The sequence below is a fragment of the Taeniopygia guttata genome, chromosome 6, assembly GCF_048771995.1.
Source record: "Taeniopygia guttata chromosome 6, bTaeGut7.mat, whole genome shotgun sequence".
NCBI lineage: Eukaryota > Metazoa > Chordata > Aves > Passeriformes > Estrildidae > Taeniopygia > Taeniopygia guttata.
This window is the reverse complement of record NC_133031.1, coordinates 23,566,264-23,590,678: the sequence shown is the minus strand read 5'-3', so window position 1 is coordinate 23,590,678 and position 24,415 is coordinate 23,566,264. Positions and strand designations below refer to the sequence as shown.

General features: G+C 40.9%; 1 protein-coding gene across 4 annotated transcripts in view; it reads right to left on the bottom strand.

The window, feature by feature from the left end:
* The window catches only part of ARMH3 (armadillo like helical domain containing 3), a 124,233-nt gene that overhangs the window by 57,701 nt on the left and 42,117 nt on the right, over positions 1 to 24,415 (bottom strand). For all 4 annotated transcript variants that reach the window (XM_030276258.4, XM_030276260.4, XM_030276262.4 and 1 more), the window contains exons 21-23: positions 13,371 to 13,453; positions 12,736 to 12,862; positions 10,088 to 10,163 (exon numbers count right to left, since the gene is read on the bottom strand). In XM_030276258.4, coding sequence (XP_030132118.4) covers positions 10,088 to 10,163; positions 12,736 to 12,862; positions 13,371 to 13,453 — 286 coding nt within the window. The remainder of the gene's footprint in view (positions 1 to 10,087; positions 10,164 to 12,735; positions 12,863 to 13,370; positions 13,454 to 24,415) is intronic.

Sequence of the window (24,415 nt, the reverse complement as noted above, 5' to 3'; positions counted from 1 at the left end):
GTAAGCAAAAGCAACTGGCCTTCGTTCATGTACACTGCTTTGCTTAATGACCTCTCTGTAAAGTCTTTGCAATACATCGTAAAGGACATTATATGTAGTATATCATATCCACACCCCTCTGGCAGCAACGAGAACTTTACATTAATACACAATACACAACTACACAATCTTCCATAAGAAGAATGCAGTTTAAAATTCCTCATCCAGAGTATGTGCAACATCATGTTTGTTTAGAATAAAAGGCATTTATCCTGCCCTCAAAGCACTTACCAGACACATTTTGTACAGTGGATTGCAGTATTTTTTTTTTCATAACCCAAAGCCACCACTGAAATTCAATGTTCTAAAGTTTGAAATCATCCTTCTCTTGGCCACGAAGGTTGCATTACTTCCCATCCCACACAAACTCAAAAACTTTCCATAATCCAACTAATGAGAAGAAAAATGTCACTGTAATTAACACACAAAGTGATGACCTAATTAATCACTAAAGCAGCAACATGAAAAAGCTTTAGGCTTTCAAAGTTTTCTAGCAAAGTCAGGCAAAAGGATTGCCAGGGAACTTTTAAGGTCATTCCAGTTCCGGTCACCCTGAAAATAAGATGCTTTTGAGACCATGCTTTTATATCCTGTCACACAGGACTCCACTGCAGTGAGATGCCTTCAATGAGTCAGTGATCTCCTGCTTTGGACTCCCGAGCCAGTAACACCCAAGTTCCCACTTTTTGGGCCCACAGTACTATTGTCTCAAGCCCAGTGCTTAAGGCAAAGCTTGAGGCAATGATTACGTTGATATTAACAGCAAGAACAGTTTCCAAAAACCACCCTGCACTATACCAGCACAAGCAAGAGAACATGTGTTTAGACCCTGCAAAGCATCACATCTATGACCACTGATGACTCTGGACATAAACCATAAAGAACACTTTTAGCATTTCAGGTAAAACTAGTTTAACAGGTCAGTGCTGCTAAGAGAGACTGTCCTGTTGTCCCTAACACAGAGCCATTTGTGCCTCCATCCTCCACAGGCTGACGCAACCAGTCACAGATGTATATCCAACAAAGGCTTGAGAACAGAGCCACATTAAAACACATTGTTTTGTCCTTTTTTGTCCTGCCTACAGAGTCTTATCCTAAGACAGGTCCCCTGTCTCCTTCTTTCCATGCAGTTGAATGATGCAGGCTGCTCCCATAGAAGAGAAGGCAGGAACCCTGTCAGTGTATACCGCCTCCAAGTAAGCAGAGCGCAGGCTGAGGAAGCACACTTGGGGCAGTTTTGCCAGAGGAATATCCTTGAATTAAATCCTTACCAGGATGAGATATCAGAATTTGGTACCCAACACAGATGGGTACCAGATGAATTCTTCAGGAGATTGCTGTTACTTTAATCTGGTTGGCCTTGAGTGCTGGGAAGCAGCCAAGCACACGGGCATTTCTGACTGCTGAACCTCCAGTCAGCATCCCTTGAAACAGGCAACAGAAGTCTGACCTCAGAGCTAAGAAAGAAATTGCTACTGCTTAAGCACGATGCCATCACTTTGAGTTTTCTTCTAGCTGCAAGGGTTACAAAAAAAATTTAAAGACTACATAGAGTAGAATAAAAGGTTGCATTCTATGATTCCCAAGCAGTCAATTTCATACAGGCCACCAGAAACTCTGAGGTTTCTTAGATATTCTATCTGGACTCAGAGATATTAGAGCACATAGATTTCACATTAGGAAGGTGGGGAAGAGGAAGGTGGGGACGGGGGGGGTGTGCTATGTGGAAATCACACTCACTCAAGTTCTATTTTTCCCCTCCTCTCCAACCAGTGTCTCACTTTCCTGGGAGTTGCAAAGTCAGCTCCTTTGCAGCCTTGATTTATGTGAGTGATTGTGCACTGCCTCATCTGAAGAAGTGTGGCACCAGGCAAGAAATTGTTTTTTATTTTGCTTGACAAATAGGGCTTGACAACCTATTGGTAGGGTAAGACAACCTTTTCTACCTTCATGGCTAGAGCTCCTAAAAAACCCAACACTTTAACTTTAAAACCTGGAATGAGTATTTATTTTAAAGAACAAAGTCTTAGAAACAAGATGTCTTCCTCTCACAGTTCCCTTGGAACTGAGCTCCAGATTCTGGTGCAATCTGGAGTGCACCAGGAAAAAAACCCACAAAAACAGACTGCAGTTCTGCAGTCATGCTAACAATGTATTATCCTGGGTATCAGTTCAAGATAAGGTGGGTACTTCATTACCTTAATGAGCAGATGTACTTAATGAGTGGGTACTTTGTCAGTTTAGTCCTAAAGGAAGATTAGGAGAACAGGGCATTTACATTCCTAGAGCAAACCCAAATTTTAGGCCCCCCACTGGTATAAGATAATAAGAAATACATGTTAGTGGCTTTTGAAAAGCTTTTCTCTAAGTACACATCCCACAGCCCAGACTTTCAGGGGGAATAATAATTCTGACTGCTGCTGTGAGCAACAGATTTCTTTTAAAAAGAAAGAGCAAAACAGCATTATACTACATCACTTTTCAAGGGAAAAAGGTGTTATTTAAGCTCACAATGATTTTTACATTGTTTGGGTTATGAAGAAAGTTGCTTAATGTTCTTTCTCCACTGAAGCAAATCTTGAAAGCCAGATTTGAGACCAGCAGAGATCAGAGTCCCTTATATTTACCCAAAGAATAAAACCAGCATGGATGAAGTTTCGACAAGCTATAAACAGCTGTTTCAAACTGTGCTTCAATCATGCTCCAGAAGAGCCAGCTCTTGGGGCCAAAAGAATCTGGTTGCTTCCTGGCTGCGATAGAGCTACCAACAAAGACATTGACTGTAAGGTTGAAATCTATCAATTAGGAACTGAACTCATGCCAGCCACAGTACCAGAGAAATAATGAAGATTATTCTCATCAACAGGAGGAAACAATACAACAATTCAGAGAGAGAAACAGCAGAGCTCCCAGGATTTTGAGCTTCAACAAAAAACCCAAGATGTTTACAAGTCTGCATCCTAGGTTTGCAGCACCTGCTTTAATGCATTACTGAGCTCAGACTTGCCTGTAGCCCAGCACTGGGATTCAAGACCAAAATATCTGCAAATGACATAGAAAAATAACTTCTGACCAATAAATACTATATCCACTTCTGAAATAAACTAGAAGTACTCCCCATGCTGACATATATACTCTCCACTATTTTGATGTGTCTACAGAGAAAGGTATTTGGCAAGCAAAACAAAAAACAATTTCTTGCCTGGTGCCACATTTCTTCAGACCAGGCCGTGCACAGTCACTCCCATAAATCAAATGAGAGACCACAACCGCACTGAGAAGTCTCTGACTTCTCTCCCCTACTGTTTTCCCAAAGCTTCACACCTCAAATTCATCAGCATAAAAGCTGAAATTATGTGCCAACATCACACTTCCAAGGATGTATACACAGCTTTCAGAAAAATAAAAATTGCTCGTAGGTTAACTAACTCCACTTTGTAAGCCTAAAATCTGCACCCACGAGTCCAGCAGAGATCTGCAGACAGCAATTCCCTATTCACAGAGCAGTTGCATTTGATAAAGAACAAATGAAATCTGGGTTCTAATGCATTTGCAATGGAGGCAACATTTCTCACCAAACTGGTAAGTAGCCTACAGATCCTGCCTAACTTTGCCAGTCTTTCACATTTCAAGGGAGAAATGTTTCCAATAAAATGTCCACGAGGACAAAAGCTCACAAGTGGGAAAACTGCATCAAGATGTTTACCTTACAAGGATCTCATGAACTAAGATACCTGCTGAACTTCAGAAGAGGCTGGCAAGCAGTGGCTGCTCTGCAGAGGAGTTTCCTTTCCACCCAGCAAACAATCCTTTGTACAGAGGGCTCACCTCCACAGCAAACCCTACAGAGCAGCTGAGGTACAGAAGTGGATCCTGCTCCCAAGACCCCTCTTGAAGGCCAGCCTCTCACCTTTGAGACACAAGGAAAGGAGATGAAAGCTGCTGATACAACTGCAGACCTTGGGAAAAAGCTACGAAAGCCAGTTAAGCAAGGCTACTGTCCTAGGAATAAATCACTTCAAGATCCTCCCCACCCCAATCCAAAAAGCCTTGTTTACTTTCAGGATGAAATTTTAGAGCAAAAGTGATCTCTGCAGAATGGCATCCAAATGCACTAAGAAAGCAAGCCATGGCTATGGTATCTCAGACAGAGGCATTCTTTGCCATACAAACATTTTTGCTTTAAATCAGCATCAGCTCCAGAAACGGTAAGTCATCACAGAAAGAAGTAAGCAACAAAAAAATCAATCCTTTTGAAAACCTACTGAAAACATTAGTTCATTAAAGAGAAAACAGGCTTGATGTTGGCAGAGTCCCTTCATGACTGAAACAGAAGTAACTGGCAGAAAGAAGGAAGGTGACCTGGGATGTACCTGACTTGCCAAATTGTGCTGCTGTGTTTGTGGAACTGGTCATACAATGCCACTCAACCAACAGATTTCCTCTCTGGATTTGGGCCAGTGGCAGAGACAACATTTAATTAAGCCACTGCACAAATGAGAAAGAATGAAAGAAAATTATAGCAGAATGAAATTGGCTATGGCTCTATAAAACATACCAAGATGAATCCGCTAGTAAATAAAGAGCAATAACTGAAAACTAACATTCCTGCCTCAAGAAGAAATCAGATAATGTACAAGAAATGAAGCGCTGAAGTTACACAACTAGATGAATGCCTTAAATACTAATAAAAATAACAGAAACATGGGTTAGAGTGCTGTGAAAAGATGAAACATTGCAACCCAAGATAGGAATGTTTCTTTCCTTCTTTTTAGATTCTTCTGTTAATATGTTGCTGGTCAATCTGCCTGCTTCCTCTGCTCAGGTGCCAGCTAATGCCAGAACCTGTTCACATCCAGATCTGCTGCTCCTAGCAAAGGAACTTTCCCTACCACAATACTGCAAGGTCTAGTGAAAAACAAGCAGTGGTAGCAGGTGAACTCTGAGTAACCACTATAACTCTGCTATAACTACTGTGGCATTTCAGGAGCTGCTCTGCTGTGCCAAAGTCTCTATGCACCCCAGAAAAGCATGTAACAAGAAACACATGAAATTACAAGAAGGGACTGCTAATTTTGCTACTTCTATGAGGAGTGACCACAGATCACTAAAAAAGAACTAGAACAAAGCCAGAATCCTCATCTAAAATCTGCTTTCAGATTTTCAGCAGTAGAATTTTTTCAGGCTACCATGCTACCACCTGAAAACTGCAATGAACTAATTCTTCAAATAGCTTGGATACATACACTTCAGAAGTTTTCTTGCATCATTTTAATAAGAATTTGACCCATAATCTTGTTAAATTTGTGTTACAATTTAAAAGTACTGATAAAATACATTTCTGAGTTTCTCTTTGGGCCTTGTTGCTTTTTTCTTATTAAAAAAAATAATTGTTGACTGTCTTGTACTATCCTGTGATCTGAGCTCAGTCAGGCTGATTAGCAGTGACAGCATGTCAGAGGTCATTACTATTAAACACACCTCAGTGAACAATTCAATGGAGTTGTTATTCCATCAGTGTAGTCCTCACAGGTGGTTTTAAGAATTGCAGGGAATGAACTCCAGACCACTGTGGGCTGTAACCTGCATGCCTGAGCACCCTCTGCTGCTCTGCCCTGGCTGGCCCTGAGCAGCTCCATATGATCCCACAGTCCCAGGGGACTCATCCACTGCAACCATACTGCTGGAAGAAGTAACACCTGAACATCTAAAGCCAACCTTTGTGGTTCATCTGGGAGAAGCTGGAAACAAGAAGGTGCTTGATATTTTCAGCTCAGAGATTAAGGCTTTAATAAACCCATTGCCAAAGGAAATATGTCTCTGTGTGTGTTCTGTATGTAAATAAATATATATAATTTAAGTGTATATATGTGTGTATATCTATATATGTATGTATATATACACAGACATCCATATATGGATATTCATATTTATATGGCAGCATATACCTAGAATGTTCATACAGACATCTGTATTTTAATTCATATGCACATAGATTTTCTTGACCATTTCTTTTCATAAACAGGTTTTAAGCTTGTTCTCCCATTTTCACTCTGATTCATATTGGCAAGAAATGTGTTTGTATGTCTATTAGTCTGTACAGAGGGGGAAGGAAGAGTGTGTATGTACAGATATAAACACATATTTTGCACACAGTCTCAGCCGACTGTAATCCGTAGGTCACCACCTACATCACAAATACAGATGCATTTTTCTATCAGCAGGTCCACTTTCACATATCCTGCATAAAAGCCTTGCAACATGAATAGGTCAGCAGCATTTTGGTCTTCTTTCTCCTTAAACAAATGCTAAATTCCTTGCAGTCTGGTGGAACAATCCTGAAGGTACTAGGTGGACTGTTTGCAGTCACTCACTTTCTAACAAATATCTGAATGGAGCCTTCTCCTCTGTCAAGGCTTTCATTTGCAGTTCTGTGAGTGCTGGTAATTTATCAGGAGCTATAGCTTCAGGGTCAGGATGACAAGTTCCTACAACAAACAAGCACAGTCCAATTTGGCCTAGCTAAAATTGCAAATATTCCTTTAGAGTGCTCCTACGTAGACTGGAGCCAAGCATAATCATTTTATACACATCCATGCAATGCTCTGAGTGCTCCTTCCAAATCCCCAGTCTCTCCTTTACAATCCCAAAAGCAGCCCTGGAAGAAGCAGCACCTTCCATTCAAGGAAAAAGCATCACACAGGGTGGCTCAAGAGAAACAAAAGTAGCTGCAAAATGGAAGAGTGAATGAGAGCACCCAAGCAAGGATTGCAGCGTATGCTACACGGCACAGAAAACACTTCCAAAAAATAATCCTATCACCCAGTTCCATGTTACAAACTTACTCTCTGCTTTTTAAAAGTGTTTCAGTTAGAAAAATAAAATTACTTTAAAAATTATGATGGAGCTGAATTTCAGACAAGGGAGAAACTCTGCCTATTAATCATTGAGTTAATCTATTTATTCACCTTGGAAAAATCCTGATCAGGAGAAAGTCTATTAAAAGAATACAGGGATTCAGCTGCCACCTTTCTCACTGAATAGTCAATCAGAAAATGCCCCTTTGAACTCTGCATTAATAAAATTCTCATTAAATGCAAATCTGCACAATGTTATCTTGAAGAGGCTCATTAGTTTAAAAAAAAACAACTTGTCTCAAAATGTGTTTATTTCCTCATAGGCGAGAAGGTGAGTTTTCAAACCACCAACTGCTGCACCCTCCTATTTCAACCTCATCAGTGCTGCAGCTATATCTTGCAGTCTATCATATCTCAATTATTTATGAAAACCACAGAGACAAATCTACAGACAGAAATTATAATGACTATTATGAGATAGGACAGCAATCAGAATCACTCATTCTGGTTTGGTATGTAAGATTTTCAGACAGATAAGGATATTATTATTCTTTCTTCTTCAATTTTTTATTTTCTTTGGGTTGGACAGAAATTATGAATTATCTGTAGAAAGGAGAGAAGGCAGGAATAGCCTCCCTATCTCTTAACATTCAAAAAGAAAATTCATGACTGCTTTTTTGACTGGAGTAAGGACAACAAAATTCAAATAATCAGCAACAACAAATCTAAGACTGTCTACTGGATAATTTTTAGTCCAACTAAAAGGTATTGTTCATATCATAATAGGACACACAAAGCGGGATCTCTCTGCGGCTGAGTTTAAAGAAGAAAGTGCCTAAGAGTCTCTAGGCATTACTCATCTGTCTATTGAAGCAATTAATCAGCAGAGCTCATCAGTCCAGCACTGTGGGGTACAAGCAGGACTGTTTCAGTGTCTCCTCAACAGCTACTCCTGTAACACAAATGCATTGCAGCCTTGAAACATCGTAAACAACTCGCCACTCCTCTCCCGGCAGAAATCCACATAAAATTGTACACTAGGATTTAAGACACTTGTTAAAGCCCACTGTATGCATGCACAGGCAGATGCTTTTACGTTTCTAAAACCCACTAAAAGCCTTAGGATAAGGAAATTGCAATGTTTATTTATTTTTAAATAGCTTGTGTAATGAGACCAAGATATAAACCAAAGTATGACTTTGCACTGCACAGTTACAGCAAGAAGCAGGTAATCACTGCTCATAAAAACTTTACAGAATGATGAAGCACGGTGAGGAAAAAAAATCCAGTGTGGATTTCTCTAAATTCATTTCCTTCATGGCAAAAGCATCCAGTAAGACACTGTACGCTAGGACCACTCTAAGGAAAAACTAAAGGGGCACAAACAAACAGGAAACCCAGATTATGGGGAGCTGAGCCAGGTTTCAGTCCCAGTCACCACTTTGAACCATCACACTGTCAAACGCCTCCACAAAAGCACATTACCTTTGGACTCCTCTGGCTGCTCTGAAATCTATTCAGCTAAAGAACCCTTCAAACGCAGTGTTTTTACCACAAGAAGATGAAACTCTCCCTTCCTTACTTTTTTGAGAGCAAGGAAATGGGATAAATCAAACAGACTAACTTATCAGAACTCTAACCCCTCTCAAGGCCTTGAATCATCTGTAATTTAGACCTTTACTGATTTCACTGGATGAAAAGTAGTCATTCATGAAATTTCAACATAGATGAGCAGTTGGGTGGAGCAGAGGAAAGCTACCAGAAGTCCAGAAGAGAAACAGACTAGAGAACTCACTGATTCCAGACATCACCACCTTCTGAACATGTCTGATACAGGTTGTCCTTGAAGGCATGTCATGTTCATACCATAATAGGACGCACAAAGTGGGTTTTTTGCTGGCTTTTTGGTTGCACCGTGTCTCAACTGCATGCTGATTTTCACAAAAAGCAGTTGCAAAGCCAACAGGAAACAAGCCCATGCAAAATCTTGGTTCCACAAACCAGGGGTGAGCACAAACTCTCTGTGATCACCTGCTTTTTCCCTTCCAAGGGCAGACTTCTCGTGCTGGTTATACAGAGCATTCCCAGAGAAGGCACTTTGTGTCACATTAAGTGACATTAGTCAACAGCCACCTGTTCTGCTGCTTCACTCCAAATGCACTATCTACCCACACATGTTCACTTACATGTGTTTTAAAAAACCCAAAAATAAGATAAGTCTAGGATCATATATGATGTTATCAAGCTTACAGACTTTTTAAGGGAACCTTTGTGTTTTACAGACATGTAAGATGTATATTGACTTGAAAAATGCCCTCAACGTGTTTGTCTTACACAATGTCTTTTGTAGTGAGGAAAACAACAAGTACTAATAATGCAAGATACTGGTGTTGCAACTTGGTGTTGCACAGACACCAAGTGTCTGGGGTGACTAGGGAAGCGTATACAGGTATTTTTTCAGTATAAGTACTTTTATCTTTTATGGTTTGTTTACAAGCCAAAGCTAAGAAGTAAATTTTCCCTCTCAACATTCCTCCTTTTTCCAATCAATCATATCCACGGTCCTCTTGCCCAGTAGCCAACTTAATCAGTAGTACTGCTTCAGGTGCCAGAAAAATTAATTACTGCCATTGTGAAAGAATACATACCTAGATTTACACTCCTTAGCCTTACAAATAAAGCATAACTTCTCCCCATCTGCCCTTGAACAGGAAGTGGAGGTTTAAGAGAACATTGAAATATCCTTAAATAGTAAGTTTTAAACACACAAAAATCTTGCAATGTTAGGAGGCCTCAAATCTGCTTATTACAGCAGGCTTACAGTCCCCTTCATAGATTTGTGGAATTCCTATAGAATCACACAATAGAAATCCAAAAGGTTCACAACTGCTCTGCCAGCACAGCATTATTCTCTACTGTATAACTTCTCCCAAGAATTATATGAGGATTAATTCATTACAGTTTGTGCTATGCTTTGAAAGCACTCAGTCTACAGAAGAGCTGAGAGAATTATTAGCGGACAATTAAACCCTGGTGATCATTCCTTTATGCCTTAGAGCAACAACTTAGCCCAACAAGTAGAACAAATTCAAAACGAAATTCATTGAAACAAATGTGTAACTGTCATGATAAAAATGTAGTCACACAGGAAATAAGAAACTTTAAAAGAGTAATTAACTTCTACTCCTTACCTAATATTGACTAATGCATGGGTCACCTTGCTTGCAGGCTCTTTCCATTGACCAGCATTGGTAGACAGCCTTAGAACTGAAAGGAGAAGACAGTTAACAGTGCTGGCACAGAACTGGAAATTCCATCATTCAAAACAGGGGAAAAAAAATCTGCTTTGGCAAGATGGCAGTCCAGGAACCACATCAAAACAAAGGTCATCTTTGAGAATCTGTGATCCAGGTAGAAGTTCCCTTCAAAGCCCATCTAAGAAACATACATGGAAGGGGTGAGTAGAACAGAATAATGACTTGAACCAGAGGTGATGAAGAACCTGGGTCCTCCAAACTGCTTTCACTGCCACATACACAGTTCATTTTCCCCAGAAACAGAGAAACATCCCAAGCCTAGAACAGCCCTTATTCCACACACAGGTGATCTCCAGCTCCTGCTAATGCAAGGTTCCATCTGAACTGGACTACATACTGCTGTTAAAACCCTCTCCAGCAATGAAGAATTCTTTACATGCCCATTAATCTAGAGCTGCAGAGAGGAATTACACACTAGCGTAATGAAAAAACGCTGCCTGTAGAAAGAAGGGTGGTGTTCTCTTGCACAGATGGTCTCTGACAGACTTAAGAGCAGATCTGAAAACATTCTTCAACAGGAGAACTTCTAGGGAATCCAATTCCTTTTTGCCAGAATACAAAAAATATTTATTTAGGTCAAAATATGTAGTGTTTTTATGGTGGCAGTTACTTGAACAACTCTTGGTAAGCATCAAAACAATAACAGATCCTGTAGCAGATGTTTTGATTAATTTCCACCTTGCCTGAACAAAGGGAATTTTCTATGAATTTGTACATACAGGGTTTTCTGGAGGTTAGACTCCACGAGAATTGTTCACCCTCCATTTAGAAGTGAAGGAACAGCTCACCATCCAAATTTAGGATCATCCAGCAACACAGATTCTACAAGTGAATGCTTAAGCACAGTGGCTGCATACTTATGCCTATAATTGAAGGACAGAAGCTTTCAGTCCTGCAGATCTGGATAAAGTTCAGTTTTAGATTAAGAGAAAAAAAACAAGTCAATTAGATTCCACCTCCACTCCCAACAGTGGAAGTTTCTACCGCATTAACAGAAAAACTAAAGGATTGAGAAGCTTTCTCATCTGTGCTAATACCCCAAGACTAAAGGACAGAAGGGTCACTGTAATCAGCTTCAGACGGTGCTACCTTCTCACTTTCTATTCTGCCATTACATGTCATCTGCAGAAAAAAAACTTGTCATCTCTGAGTAACATTGTTTTGTCAAACAGTAGGTACTGTACTAGAATATTGGAAGTAATAAATTCACTTCAGGCATCTGCAAGAGCAATTCAACGGGGTTTACTCTACATAGGAGGATGGCAAACATTCATATGATAAATTGTTTAAACAGCTCAGTTGTGCCTTTTGCAAACCAACAGAGGAAGGATTTGAGTGCATTATTCTTCTACTCCACTTACCTTCAGCTTCTACAGGGGATGGGTTTGGAAAAAATATTACCTAGTAAAAGCACCTCATCTTACTCGTTGCAATTTTTGGGAGTAGAAAATGAGTTAGCAAAAAACCTTATGCACTCAGAGGGCACAAAAATGGCCAAGCCATCCCTTATGTAACAGCTGAAAACTGTGGGAAATTTATTAAAAAGGGCAGTTTGTTTCTGCGTGCAGTTACAGGGGGTAGTTGGCTACTTTCATTTAGGTGAGGATGTCTCTCTCCCATGTCAGAAGAGGGCTGTGGCAAACTATCTGCTCTTTACTCTCCTTATACATTTATATTAATTCCTGGGTTTGTTGGGTGACCACATTGAGAAGGGAGCAGAGGGTAAAGGAAAGAAAGGTCCTTTTGGAATGAAGCAAATAAAGAACACAGCTACATTCTTTTTTTCACAGCTTCAAGTATGCAGCATACCAGTGCTGCTGCAGCTACCCTGGTGAAGGTGCCAGTGTATAACACTGACTGATTATGCCTCCATGCACTCCTTGCTTTTCTTTGCTCCTCTGCCCTGCTGGGTGTCACTTGGCTCCCTTCCCACTCTCTTGAAGGATGGCAGCTTCTCCCTGTTTTGCCAGGGGGCACATTCTTCAGTCCAGCGAGTCACTTGTCACTGAAAGGTTTGTGAGGGCTGTTTTCTTGGTTGCTTTGGCAATGAGTGAAGTAGATGTGATTTGTCTAGCACAGCAAGCTTCTTGCTGCAAGTTTCTCAAATTCTTTCCCAAATTCTTATTTGCATTCAGTGTTTCTCTATGCTGGGTGGTTCTGCAGCATGTACCTGCTTTTTGACTTGAAATTGTCAAATGTAATAGAGGAAAACTACACAAAATGCATGAAAAAATACATACTCCATTGTGACAATAAATTTATATTTCCAACATTAAGTGACAGAGGGAGGGGCACGGATCCTATTTGTATTTTTTTGTAACATTAAAAAAAATGTATCCTTTTAATAAGTTTATCCCTCTCTCAATTCTTAATTTACCAACATGCCCTAGTACACAAAACATGTTCACCCAGCACAGCACACATCAGTAGCAGGTAGATAGGAAACATTTGACACAAACATCCCTCTTCCATCAGCCTCACTTCCAGGCAGCAGCAGTCCTGACGAGTCAGGAGGTACTCACCCATAGAATAAAGGTTGTCAAAATTCTGGTGCATGCGAATGATTTCATAATACAGCTCATCATAGCTGCTGGGAGTGGGCAGAAACGTGTCTCCATAAGTGATGAACATGTTGAACAGGTTCACAACCTATACAAGTGAAAAGAAGTTGCAAAAGGAACATTTATCCCAAATCTATTCTGCAACAGAAGCAATACAAATTGTGTCCAAAACCTTCAAAGGAATAGCTTGCAGTTGCAGCTTATAGTATCAAGGAGACAGACAAGAAGCTTAAATACTCTTTTGTCTAGGGCCAGAAACACATTTCTATTTTTTATACAAAAGACTCCAGAACAAAACAAAACAAACTTAAAAAAAAAAAAAAAAAGGAAAATTAAACTTTAAAAAAGCCTTTCCTCACACGGACTTCTTTATTTCAATAAGCCAACCCTATAGTGAGCCCAAGCATTGCCATTTCCAAACACCTAGTGAAATCAACCACAATGATATTCCTCTGCTTCATGGCATTGTTCTCATATCTCCTTAGAGGCCAAAAATCCTTTCTGGAATCCCTTCAGCATTACAATTCCTTCCTAATATTAATTCACAATTAAGTTGTTAAAATTAAGAGAATTTGTGCAAGGGTAAAGATGCTCACCATAAGAGCAAGGGTGAAGATGTTGTGCTTGGCCAGCAACACAGTCTCATTAGACATGAGGAACTTCAACAAGTTGATCAAAGCTAGGAGAAAATAATAAGTATTTTTAAAATACTACAGAAAGCAAAGCCATTCTCAACAAGTCACTTATATACAGATGCATTTACATTATCTAGTGTAAATTGAACTGAATGCCAGCTATTCATCTCAGAAATATATCAATTTATATGTAGGGTTTGGCAGTGCTTTTTGTTGCTAAAATACCCTGCCAAACAGGTAAGTGACAGACATTTTGCCTTCCTGAATTCATTCTCCTTCACTGACTTCCCAATCAAATCTACTCAGGCTCAAGGTACGTCTCTTCTTAATTCAGTCAGTGCAAGATTTTTCTATCTACTAGATCCTGGAGCAAGCTCTGGGGTTGGAGAATCCAACTGTCTCGTTTCTGCTCCATATACCACCAACATAATGTATGCACAGTCAGCCCCAAACTGTCACTCTTGTTGATACACACACTTATAAAAAATAAAAAAGGTAAGAAAACCCCCACAGCACAGCTTTTCTGTAGCTCTGTGTCAATGCTGCTGCACTGGTAAAAAGAAGGATGTAGTACTTTATTGTGTCAGTTATCTAGGGCTGTGCAGTAAAGATTACAGATCTGGTTCACACTTGTCTTAGATAATAAAACAACAAAAGCTCCTGCTGTAACCACCCAGTATCAGTTAGTAGCAGTGGTAATTAACAAAAAGGTTGGCTAAAAATGCTTTAATCAAACAGACTTTACAATAAACAGCTGCATTCCATGCACTTGAATAAAATGTAGTTTCTTATCTTTTTTTTTTTTTCTAGTTGTTGAAATTTTCAGAAAACTAGTTTCTTCTGCATTATAGCTGCTCAGGAATGCAAGCTGATGCCTGACTAGAAGAGGTTCTTAATGTACTCTCTGCTTTGAAGTCAAAACATTTCAAGACTTAAAACATCTGAATTAAGAAGTCCTGAAAAGTCAATGCTGGAATACTGTACACATCTTTTTAAAAAGGTTCTTAATTATCTACTAATTAGTAACTTCATTCAACAGAACAATACCAGGCATTACTCCTATTTCTTACAGGCACAAATAGAACTTGTTAATCCATCTTTCTCCCCACCATTACACAAGTGTCACACACTATCCAGTAACTGGTGAGAAAATAAACTGTGGTTTGGGAGAACTCCACAGTGAATGCAGAAAAGACCATTCAGCCTAAGGTACAGCCTATGAAAGAGGAAGAGATAAAGCACAGGGAACAGGTATGAGGTATGGGCAGAATTTAGATACTCATCCTCTTCAAGATTACAAAGTATTCACAAAAGACAAAATCAAAAAACCTACAGCAAAACCATGTGAACACACCAGTCAGATCTTGAATTAAACAAAACTGCCCAATTCTGAATGCAGTCCTGCAATCTCTACTTTACAATACTACAAGTTCACCATGAGTATCACAAGTCTGTACATGCACACCAAAAGGGAAACCTGCAGCCTCAAGGTGGGTATTTACTCATCACAGGCAGAAGCTACTTCCATCTAATGTTCCTTCCAGCAGGTGGCTGATGCTGAACTGAAAACCAGGAATGAACAGAATTCTCTGCAAACTCCAGACAAGCAAGTGATGTATCTTTCAGAGCCACTCCAGGATTAACCATCAGCAATAGCATTTCTCCCTTCCATGTCAGCAGCTCACCTCATGAAGCAGATATATTAACACCTTTTCAATCCAGCCACATAACTCTCCATACCATCATCACCCCATCATCAGACAAACTCCTGGGACCAAAAACAGAGCCTGGATTCCACAACAACACAGCTCTGAAAATAGTCCTGTCAGTTATTTTCCTGCAAAACAAACATTTCAAAACAAAGTAGCAGGTACAGATGGGCTCTCCACCGGAGCAAAGATCCAGCTAAAAACAGGTTGCCAAGGTAACCAAACCTCCACAGCAAAAAAAGTCTCCCGCAGTCACTGCCTTGGACTGCAGACAGCTGCCCTGCATCTCTGTCACAGCAGCTCATTGGCCATTTATCCATCCCAGTTACAACCTTGGTTTCACCTCCTTCCCAGCCACGAAGTCCACAGGCCATAGCTAAGGACCAGGTGCTGCTGTTCAATTACCAGCAGCTTGGGTTTGTGGAAGCAAAGTAGCAGAGCTCTAGATTTCCTATGACAAGTTATGAGAAGCCTCATCTTCATTTCTTTGCCTTTTACTCTCCCACAAGAGCCCTGCTGAATGGCCTTTGTCAGTAGATCATGGCATAGCGTGACAAGAAGCCACCATCGAACATCCAAAACCAGTGAACATGAAAGCTGTCCTTGATGAGGAGAAACTATTTTTAAAAGAACAAGTGTATTTGTCCAGAGCACAAGCACCTACCAAATTACAAGAACAAGCACTCTACAACTGCCCACTGCAGTACTTGTCATAGACCACCCTGAAGCACTTGTACTGCTCTATATTGGCGACAACACTCTGAGAACTTTCTCTGTTCTATCCCTAAATTTGTTTCAGCCATTATGATGAATCTATGTTTAATTTTCCTGTGTCAGAAAGAAGACAAGAGATTACCTCTGCTTGAAATCAGTACTTATACCTGAATTGCACTGAAAAATAGCCTACTCAAAACTATCTGTGCTGTTCCTTCCCTAAGAACTAGGAAGGCAAGGGACATGCTTCACATGAAGAAGAAACTGAGTGCTGGGCTCAGAGCCTGGTCAGAAGAACTAACCCATAAAAGGTTTACAGTCACTGTGTGCCCTGCACTGAAAAATTTATCAACTGTTAGGAAACCACACATTCCAAAAAAGTTGCAGTGTTCCTAACTGGGATATACACTACATCGATGCTAAAGGATCAACCAATCTTTTTCCACACCAGCACATTCTGCAGCAGCCTCTACTCAAGTGTCTCAAAGGACCACAAACACTGTGAAACCTTTAAACCCCTTTGTCGTGTCTCTGTAGTTTGTTTGTAAGGCAGACCCTGTACTGAAAATCAGGACAGTTATGCCCTGAAGTTTTCAGAACTAGCAACTTTCAGATCTGGTTTCATATGCCTAGTGCCCTTCAGCAAGAATTACACACACAAAATAAACCTTTAGAGGAAAGTCCAACTGACTGAACATCCCTCTGCCCTTGAGCTCCAACAGAGCACTGATGGCTCTATTCCTAAACAATCTGAAGCCAAACCAGATGTGTCACATTTTCCCTGCTGCAATCAACTGTTCGCCTCTCACACCCCACCTGCAGGCTGCCCTCTCACACCAGTCAGGAAATTATCCTTTCCCCCCCCCCGCCCCCAGCAGAGGAGCAATTCAGTCTCCCAGCTGCACAGGCAGACATAAATGTGTTCCTTTCTTGGGCTCAGCCACCTTATCCCAAATTATGCTCCAGGATTTAGCAGCAATGGATGGTTTGGGTATGAGATCTATTTCAACATTAAATGGAAAACTGCACCATTTTTCCAGTACCCTCTAGAGCCTTTTTTTTTCCTCCCTAAAGAGATCTGTTCCTGGCATTCATTAGCAGGACCTGAAACACCCACTGTGATGAGTCTTGAAACATCCATAATTTCACAATACAATAGTGTCAGCAGGACTTCTTTAGTAATAAAGGGAGAAGGCTGTAACTAAACAGGTGACCTGAGCTGAGTACATGGGCTATGCTTCTTAAATCAACAAGAAGAGAACACAGCTTTGGACACCTATGTTTAGAGCCTCAAACCCAGGTAGATAAGCATGTTTAGGGGACACAGAACCATATGACAGGCTGTATGTGAAAAGTGGTATATAGCAGGTTGGCTCTTGGACAATTTTCTCTCAGAAGGATTATTATAAAGAAAGGATGAAAAGTGACTTCATATATATCCTCCCTACTTTTTAAACTGAAATGACTACAGTGAAAGAACCTCTTAGCTCTCTTGCTGCACAGCTGCTTTTGAAGACACTTTCCCTTATCAACTTCTGTAGCCACTCTGTCTGCTAAGGAGCAGCAGTACACGCCTGCTCAGTTACTTGCTGCCCTCCCTCAAGCCAGTCCTCTGTGAGCAGACTGTGGGCAGCCACCATCTCTCCTTTTCTTCTACCAGGAAGGAGGTAATTCCTGTTACAGTTGCCCTTCCCTCTCTCCTTCCCCTATTCCTATTCACAAAGCAGACTTACCTTCTCACCCTGTAAGCCTTGTTTCAAACAGAAGTATATTCAGCCCCAGGTGAATTTGGATTCACACAAAGTTGGTTTTTTTTATTTAGGGTCTCAGTGTTCTCTGTTTGGATCATGTCTAATGCAACAGGACCATGCAGGTAGGCCAAGAGAAAAGAGTGGAAATAGTAGTATTATCCCCTGGGCAAGTCAGAATGTAGCACAGACTCTGCCAGGAGCATCAGAAGGCTCTGATGTGTAATTGCACAATGGAGCAGAAGAGAAAAGCCCCGAAACACTCATCAATGAGAGCTTGGATGGGTTGAGCACAGCACGGAGGCCTCTGTCGCTGTATCTGCCGTGCTCACAGGTCAAGAATCTTCTAATGGTGCATATAATGGCCCTCAAGAAAGGAGCAAGGGAGAGAGAGATGTGAGGGCTCCTCAGCTGCAGTACAATATCCATTAACAGGATCCAGTGCTATACTAAAAGCCTCCAATTTTCTACCCTTCAACTTTCAGGACACAAGGGAAGAACAGTGACTTCCCCCTTCCCTCTAGAAGTTACCATTGAACCAACAGTGTATTCAATGTTCTCCTTCCAGTGTCTCAAATCACAACCCCCTCAGAAGGATCCCCACCCATCTATCACTAGAAGGCAGCTGATCATGACATCTGGGCAACACTTCCAGGCTTCAGAGAAGTCATCTGCCTACAAGTGCTTCACAGCAGCACAGTAACCACCCTGCATCTCCTACAGCCACCCTGTTCACATGTAGATACTGCTAAGACAAGGTCCACACTACTCACTGTAGCACAAGGTAAGCCAGATCTGGTTAAGGCCTAGTGCAACTAAGGCTGCAACTAAGAATAGAGTGGATTATATTCTTCAGGAAGCAGCACTGGTCTTTCTATGCTTCAGTTCTTCCAACATACAAGAGAAAACAGGAGCATTCTATCTGCAACAGCACTGGAAGTATAAATAGAGCAACACCACGAGCCCTGGCTGTACCCAGCCAGATCAAAGGTCCACCTACACTTTAATGTTCTGTCTCTAAATGGTCAACATCAAACACTTGTTGAAAAACAATAGGCCAAACAATGCATTCTAATATGTTCTTCCAGATTCCAAAATTCAGCATGATTCCCTTACACAAGGGAAATTACAGCACAGAATGTGAAAAAAGCATATTCCCACAACATGACAGTACCATAACCACAGACCTGTCCACTCCCTGGTTCCTGACTGGAAGTCGTAAGGGCTAAGCTAGGATAACCATACAGCCCACTGTGGAGCTCTAGGGAGTAGAGACCCCAGAACAGAGTGATCACCTCTAGAAAAATGCTATACCTGAAAGGTAATTCAGATTTAGGGAAGCAAAAGGCTCAAATACAACATCCTGAGATGACCTAAGTGTTAAGAGGGGGCAGATCTGACCACATTCAGCTTTGGCAGGCACTCAGAAGAACAGTGATCAAAACAAACTCAGCAGGACATGAGAATATACAGATTGGGCTTGACAGGAAAGAACCAACAGAGGTATTTTCCAGATAGAGTTGTAGGAATAGGAATCCTGTCAGAGAAATAGTTACATTGCTATTACTAACTAACACACCAGAACTCCCTGAGGCACAAACTATCCCAGCACCACTGGACAAGTGAACCAATTACTCAGGGACAGCACACGCAGCTTCCTGTCAATCACCCACAGCACTAAAACAAAAGACTCTTGCACCAATGCTGCAGTCCCCTCTCAGGGGAGCAGAGGAAGCAGTAAAAGCTCTGTCTACACCACGAGTCAACATGCTACAGCTCCTGCTCCCTGCTGTAACAATCACCTGCCTGGACACTCCTCTAGCCTCCCTCTTGCTGCCACAGGCACTGCCGAGTTCCTCCTCCCAGCCACCGCAGCTCTGTGGAAAAAAGCAGCTGGCAACTGGCAGGCTCCCCATCACCAGCACTCCACAGCTGTCCTCTCTTTTCCCCATGACTCGCTCTCAAGGGTACATCCATGAAAGCAGGCTGTTTTCTTAATGAGAATCAACAGCTTGCCAGAGAGCTGGAGCACATGCTGGCACAAGCCATCACTCCCAGGATCAGTCGAGCAGGCTACTTCACTTCCAACCCTCCACTCGCTTTATATAGCCCCCATCCCTGGTACTCACTGTTCCCACCTAAATGGAGCCAACAGTGTGAAATTGCAAGCTTAATGGAAATGCTGATTGCTGATGCCAGAGCAATGCTGCTAGATGGCAATCCAGTAAGCAATAAGAAATAACACAAATTTTCCAACTTCGGCTAAAGCTCAGATGAACAATATACTTTTTTCTTACAAATAAATAAATAAATACTCTTTAAAAAAACACACCCCACAAGCTTCATCTCTTTTTACAGGAAAGGGTACTGAGCTCAATTCTGTTTTATCTGACAGTGTAGGTTCACACTGTTAAACAGCAGTCTTGGGAGTTAACGTTGCACATTTTTGCCCCAGCTTTTAAAACAGAAAAGGTGAAGAATCTGGAGAAAGAGAAGAAATATTGTGTGAGAACATGGAAAGACTGCAAGGTAAGGAAACCAGGAGTGATGCTGCTTGAACACAAAAAGGGGAACAGGATAAATAACTGCATTCTGCGTGCTGCAATCCCTCCCTGCAGACAAAGAAACAGTTTTGAACAGCTGACTGTAACACTTCTATCATCAATGAGACCATTTCACAGGAGAAATTATCACACTGTCTCCACTAGGTCACTATGATCTGCAAACTGTTAGTGATCCACAATCATGTTCTCCAGTATTTGCTAGCTTTATTTAAAACATGACAAAGCAACATATCTGGATGAGACCTGCCAGGCTAAAGCAGGATGACAAAAAGTTGCCAGACTTTTATCCATGCAAATGCCTAAACTCCATTTGTACTTATCTGAGCAAGGCTCTGTTAAGAAATTGCCACCCTCATTTCACCAGGTGATCAATAACAGCCATAAATATTCTTTTTCTGTTCACTAACTAGCAGGGTCAAACTCCTTATCATCAGTATTAAAATATGTTAATATAAAGTAAAGGTAAACTATAATTAAGTAAAAGCAGATACTTCATAAAAATGACCCATGCAGGAAATTTAGAACATCCTCCTTTACAAGAAAGCCACTGAGTTTCTGCATTTCTTACACTTTCTTCTTTAAGAGTTTAATACCAGGGCATTTCACTAAATGGCTGGAGTGTTCCCATGAAAATATTCCAGCTTTGGTTGAAGGAGGTAATGTGGAAAGACGAGCATGACATTGTCCCACCAGCTGACAATGACAGCAGAATATTACAAGTAGACATTTGCAGTCTTCCTTCTGACCTTCCCATCTTGCTGCCTGTGAGTGAGCTTTTTAAGATGGGACTGGGGTTTTCTTTGGGGTAACATGGAGTTCTGCCAGGAGTACAAATTAAATAAATCAATGAATAGCAACCCACAACACACACCACAACTATAAACAAAAAATATTTTATAAAACCATCTTTCACTTTCAATCCTTTCCTGAATTCCTTCAGTATGATAGATATATCATACTGTGAAATGGATAAAAGCATTAACAATAGCATTCCTGAACCCAGCTTGGGCCAACACAGTACCACATACCACAAGCATCAACACTCCCATAATAAAGAAAACAGGACCCCCTAAGGGCTGCAAACTCCTGGTATGCATTCCATGGCACAAAACAGTTACAGCCTTTAGTAGCCTTTAGTTGGGGTGAGAAACTAAGTCATTTGCTAACTGGCCAAGCAGCTCTATGGTCTTCCAAATTCTCATGGCATCTAGTGACCAGGAACTTTGCCACTGAACTCAACTGTCTGGTACACCAGTGTGTGAATCCTGTCTCCACAAGAGCTGCAAGATGAAAAGCTTCCCTTGCCAGATAGCTGCTGCAGAAAGTGACAGTGACAGCCGGATTAGAGATGGAGTGAAGATACAACATCACCTGACTTCCAGTCTGCTCAGCAACATAAATCAGAGGGTTGAGACAGACCAGATCAACAGTTGTAAAACCATAACTGACACAGCTAACACACTATCAGTAATCAACATTTCAGTCACAAAAATAATAAAGCAAAGTTATTGAGCCATACAATTTTAAATATGCATTGCATAAGGGCAATATTATATATACTGAAAGTCCAGGGGGAGATTCTCCCTCATAAAGAATTGCTTCTTTATTTTAACATCTTCCACAGAGGAACCTCTCATATTTTTAGTATGCACCCAAAATTTTTTTTGAATGCAGCACTATCCTTGTTATAAATACAGAACCTGGCAAAAAGATCTGAAGAGTGTACAAAAAGGAATTAAAAAAAGTGTATTTTCTCTAGTAGCATTGTAGAAGTCTGCTTTGATAACCCTAACATGAAAAAGGAGAAAAATTAACTTCTTGATGGTGCTACGTATTTGAAGCACCCTTATTTTAACAGTGCATTCTGCATCTACCAAATTACCTAAACTACCAGATAAGGAACTACAGTGTTATCTTAAAACAATTTGAAAACTGATCCTCAACATTTACTAATGGCAATACTCACTGTTAATCTTACTTTGCATTCAACTACCCCAATAAATAGCTATATCACCATTATTATAATTCAGATTTTTTAGGTTCTACTCTTGCTATTAGAAGTCTTTATTAGCATTGCTTTTCTGTTTCTTTAAACACAGCTTTTGCTTAAAGCAAACCATAGCAACTGCAAAGAAGTTACCTGCACCCCCTAAGCTCAGTGTGAATTGCTCAAGCATTGCTAATTTTGAAGTGGGAGGAGTTGAAGAAATGAGGTCTTTTTATATAAAAAGCTTAAATGACTCATGAAAACTCTTCTGGCATAGCTCATACATGCTTGACAGCAACAAAAACACATATAGCACTGTCCATCACTCAAGTGCTGTACAAACCAGCCCAAGAACATCGGGCATAACAGGCTGCTTCTGAGACCAGTGAACTGGCTGTTCCCAAGTTTCCTAATAGGCTCTAGGAAGGACCTTACACTTGACATTCAATTAATCAATGTTTAAATAGAATAAGATACCTGGCATAACAGTCCAGGAGACTTCTAGATGGCCAAAATGTCTGCAAGCAAACAGGTCCACTCGGCATTTCTGACCTTGGCCAAATTTCCAGGCTAGTACCAGCTAGTACCAGAATGGTACATTGTCAGTGGTGAAAACCCTGAAGATTTTCCATAGCACTCAAAGGGAAGAGCTGCACACTAATCACTGGTGGAACAGAAGTGAACAGACTGCTGAAAAGGGTAACTAAAAAAGAACTAAGATCAAGAGATATTTCTTGATCTGAATGTCTGGTCTACCTATCAGTAAATGCCTTTGCCAATCACTTTCATAGGTCAAACAGATTACAGTTGCTTTTCACTCTCCAGTTCTCTAAGATGTTCCAGAATTTAGGTCCACTAGTGATCTGATATTTATTTTCACACTGCTTTTAGCTAGAACCAGCTTCTACACACTACTGTTGCCACCCACAGATTTTCCTTTCTGTCAATCCTGCTTCCAGCTCTCAAATCCCTGCATCTTTCTCTGTCATCTAAACATTCTTGGTCATCTGGTCAGCACAGCCAGAGATTTATACTGCTTTGAGTGCCATTGCCCTGGTCCCTTAGCTTAATGTGAAAAAATTTTTTCTAATAGAGAAGCTCAGGCTGGATCACATCCAAAGATTGTAACAATATTGTTCTTCTTTAAGCTCAGATGTTCCAGAAGAAAGTTCAACAGAAATAAGATCATATGGAAACAATGTGCCAAATAGTAGCATATCCAAAAAAGTAAAGTATTACAGACTGTATAAACAGCATATGTGTCCTGAGAAATGCCAAAGCACCTGGCTCCATTGCTTTTCTCTGCCATCACTGCAAATTAAAATCAAACAGAATAAATGCAGAAACTGTCAGTGTTGCTGGCCTTCCATACTGAAGACAAAGCATCCACAAAGGAAGAGCATCAATCCATCAGATGACTCCCAAGTGGCTTTCCTTAATTAGAGATTAGCTAACATTAGAATTGGCAAGCGAGCAGAAGGCTCCACACACAGCTACTGCTTCCACCTACAGCCTTTATCTCCGCTCCTCCGCACCCGACACTGGCCACCTACCCCCAGTATTCTCTTTGTCTTCTCCCACTCAATTTTCTGCCTGAAAAAACTCTCCTCCTTTTATGTGCCAGGTAGAACTCTCTCAGTTTCTTTCAGTACTTCCTTACACAAATTCCCTCCAGCTTCTTTGTTCCACTCAGCTCTGTTGGGGAGCCTCTACTGCTATTATCCACACTGCACCACAGGGACATTGCTTAGAGTCGTCACACACTTTGTCATTCCAGAAGACAAGTCTGGGTTTGAAGATCTTCTGTAAAGCACACCTGATGGGGCAACCTGGTATCTCAGACCTTACAGTGAACAGCTGCTCCCTTTTAGCTGTTCATCCAGCAGTGATAGCAATTCTTCAATCCAAAATAAAAGCCTGATGGTCATACGAGGGACAGAAATTACTTCAGAAGTCTTGTGCTCTGGTTTTGGAATTGTGCGTCACATAGATCAAGACCACAGGAAGAGACATTCTTTCACATCAAAGGCAGCAGCATTCTGGGTAATCAAAGAACAACCTTGACAGGGTAAGAGTTAAGTATGAAACAGGTCTCCAGACAGGGCTGGCAATTAGCATTTATTCTGCAACTTATATAGCATTCTAGAAGCACACCTGGAGCAGCCAGGACCTGCCCTTTTACAGGTGTACGCACCATTTCACCCAGGGTCTTCCAGCCTGCATAAACCACGTAAGCAGCTACAGAAGAATCTCTCTCTGTTCACCTAAACATCCTACTTTAAAA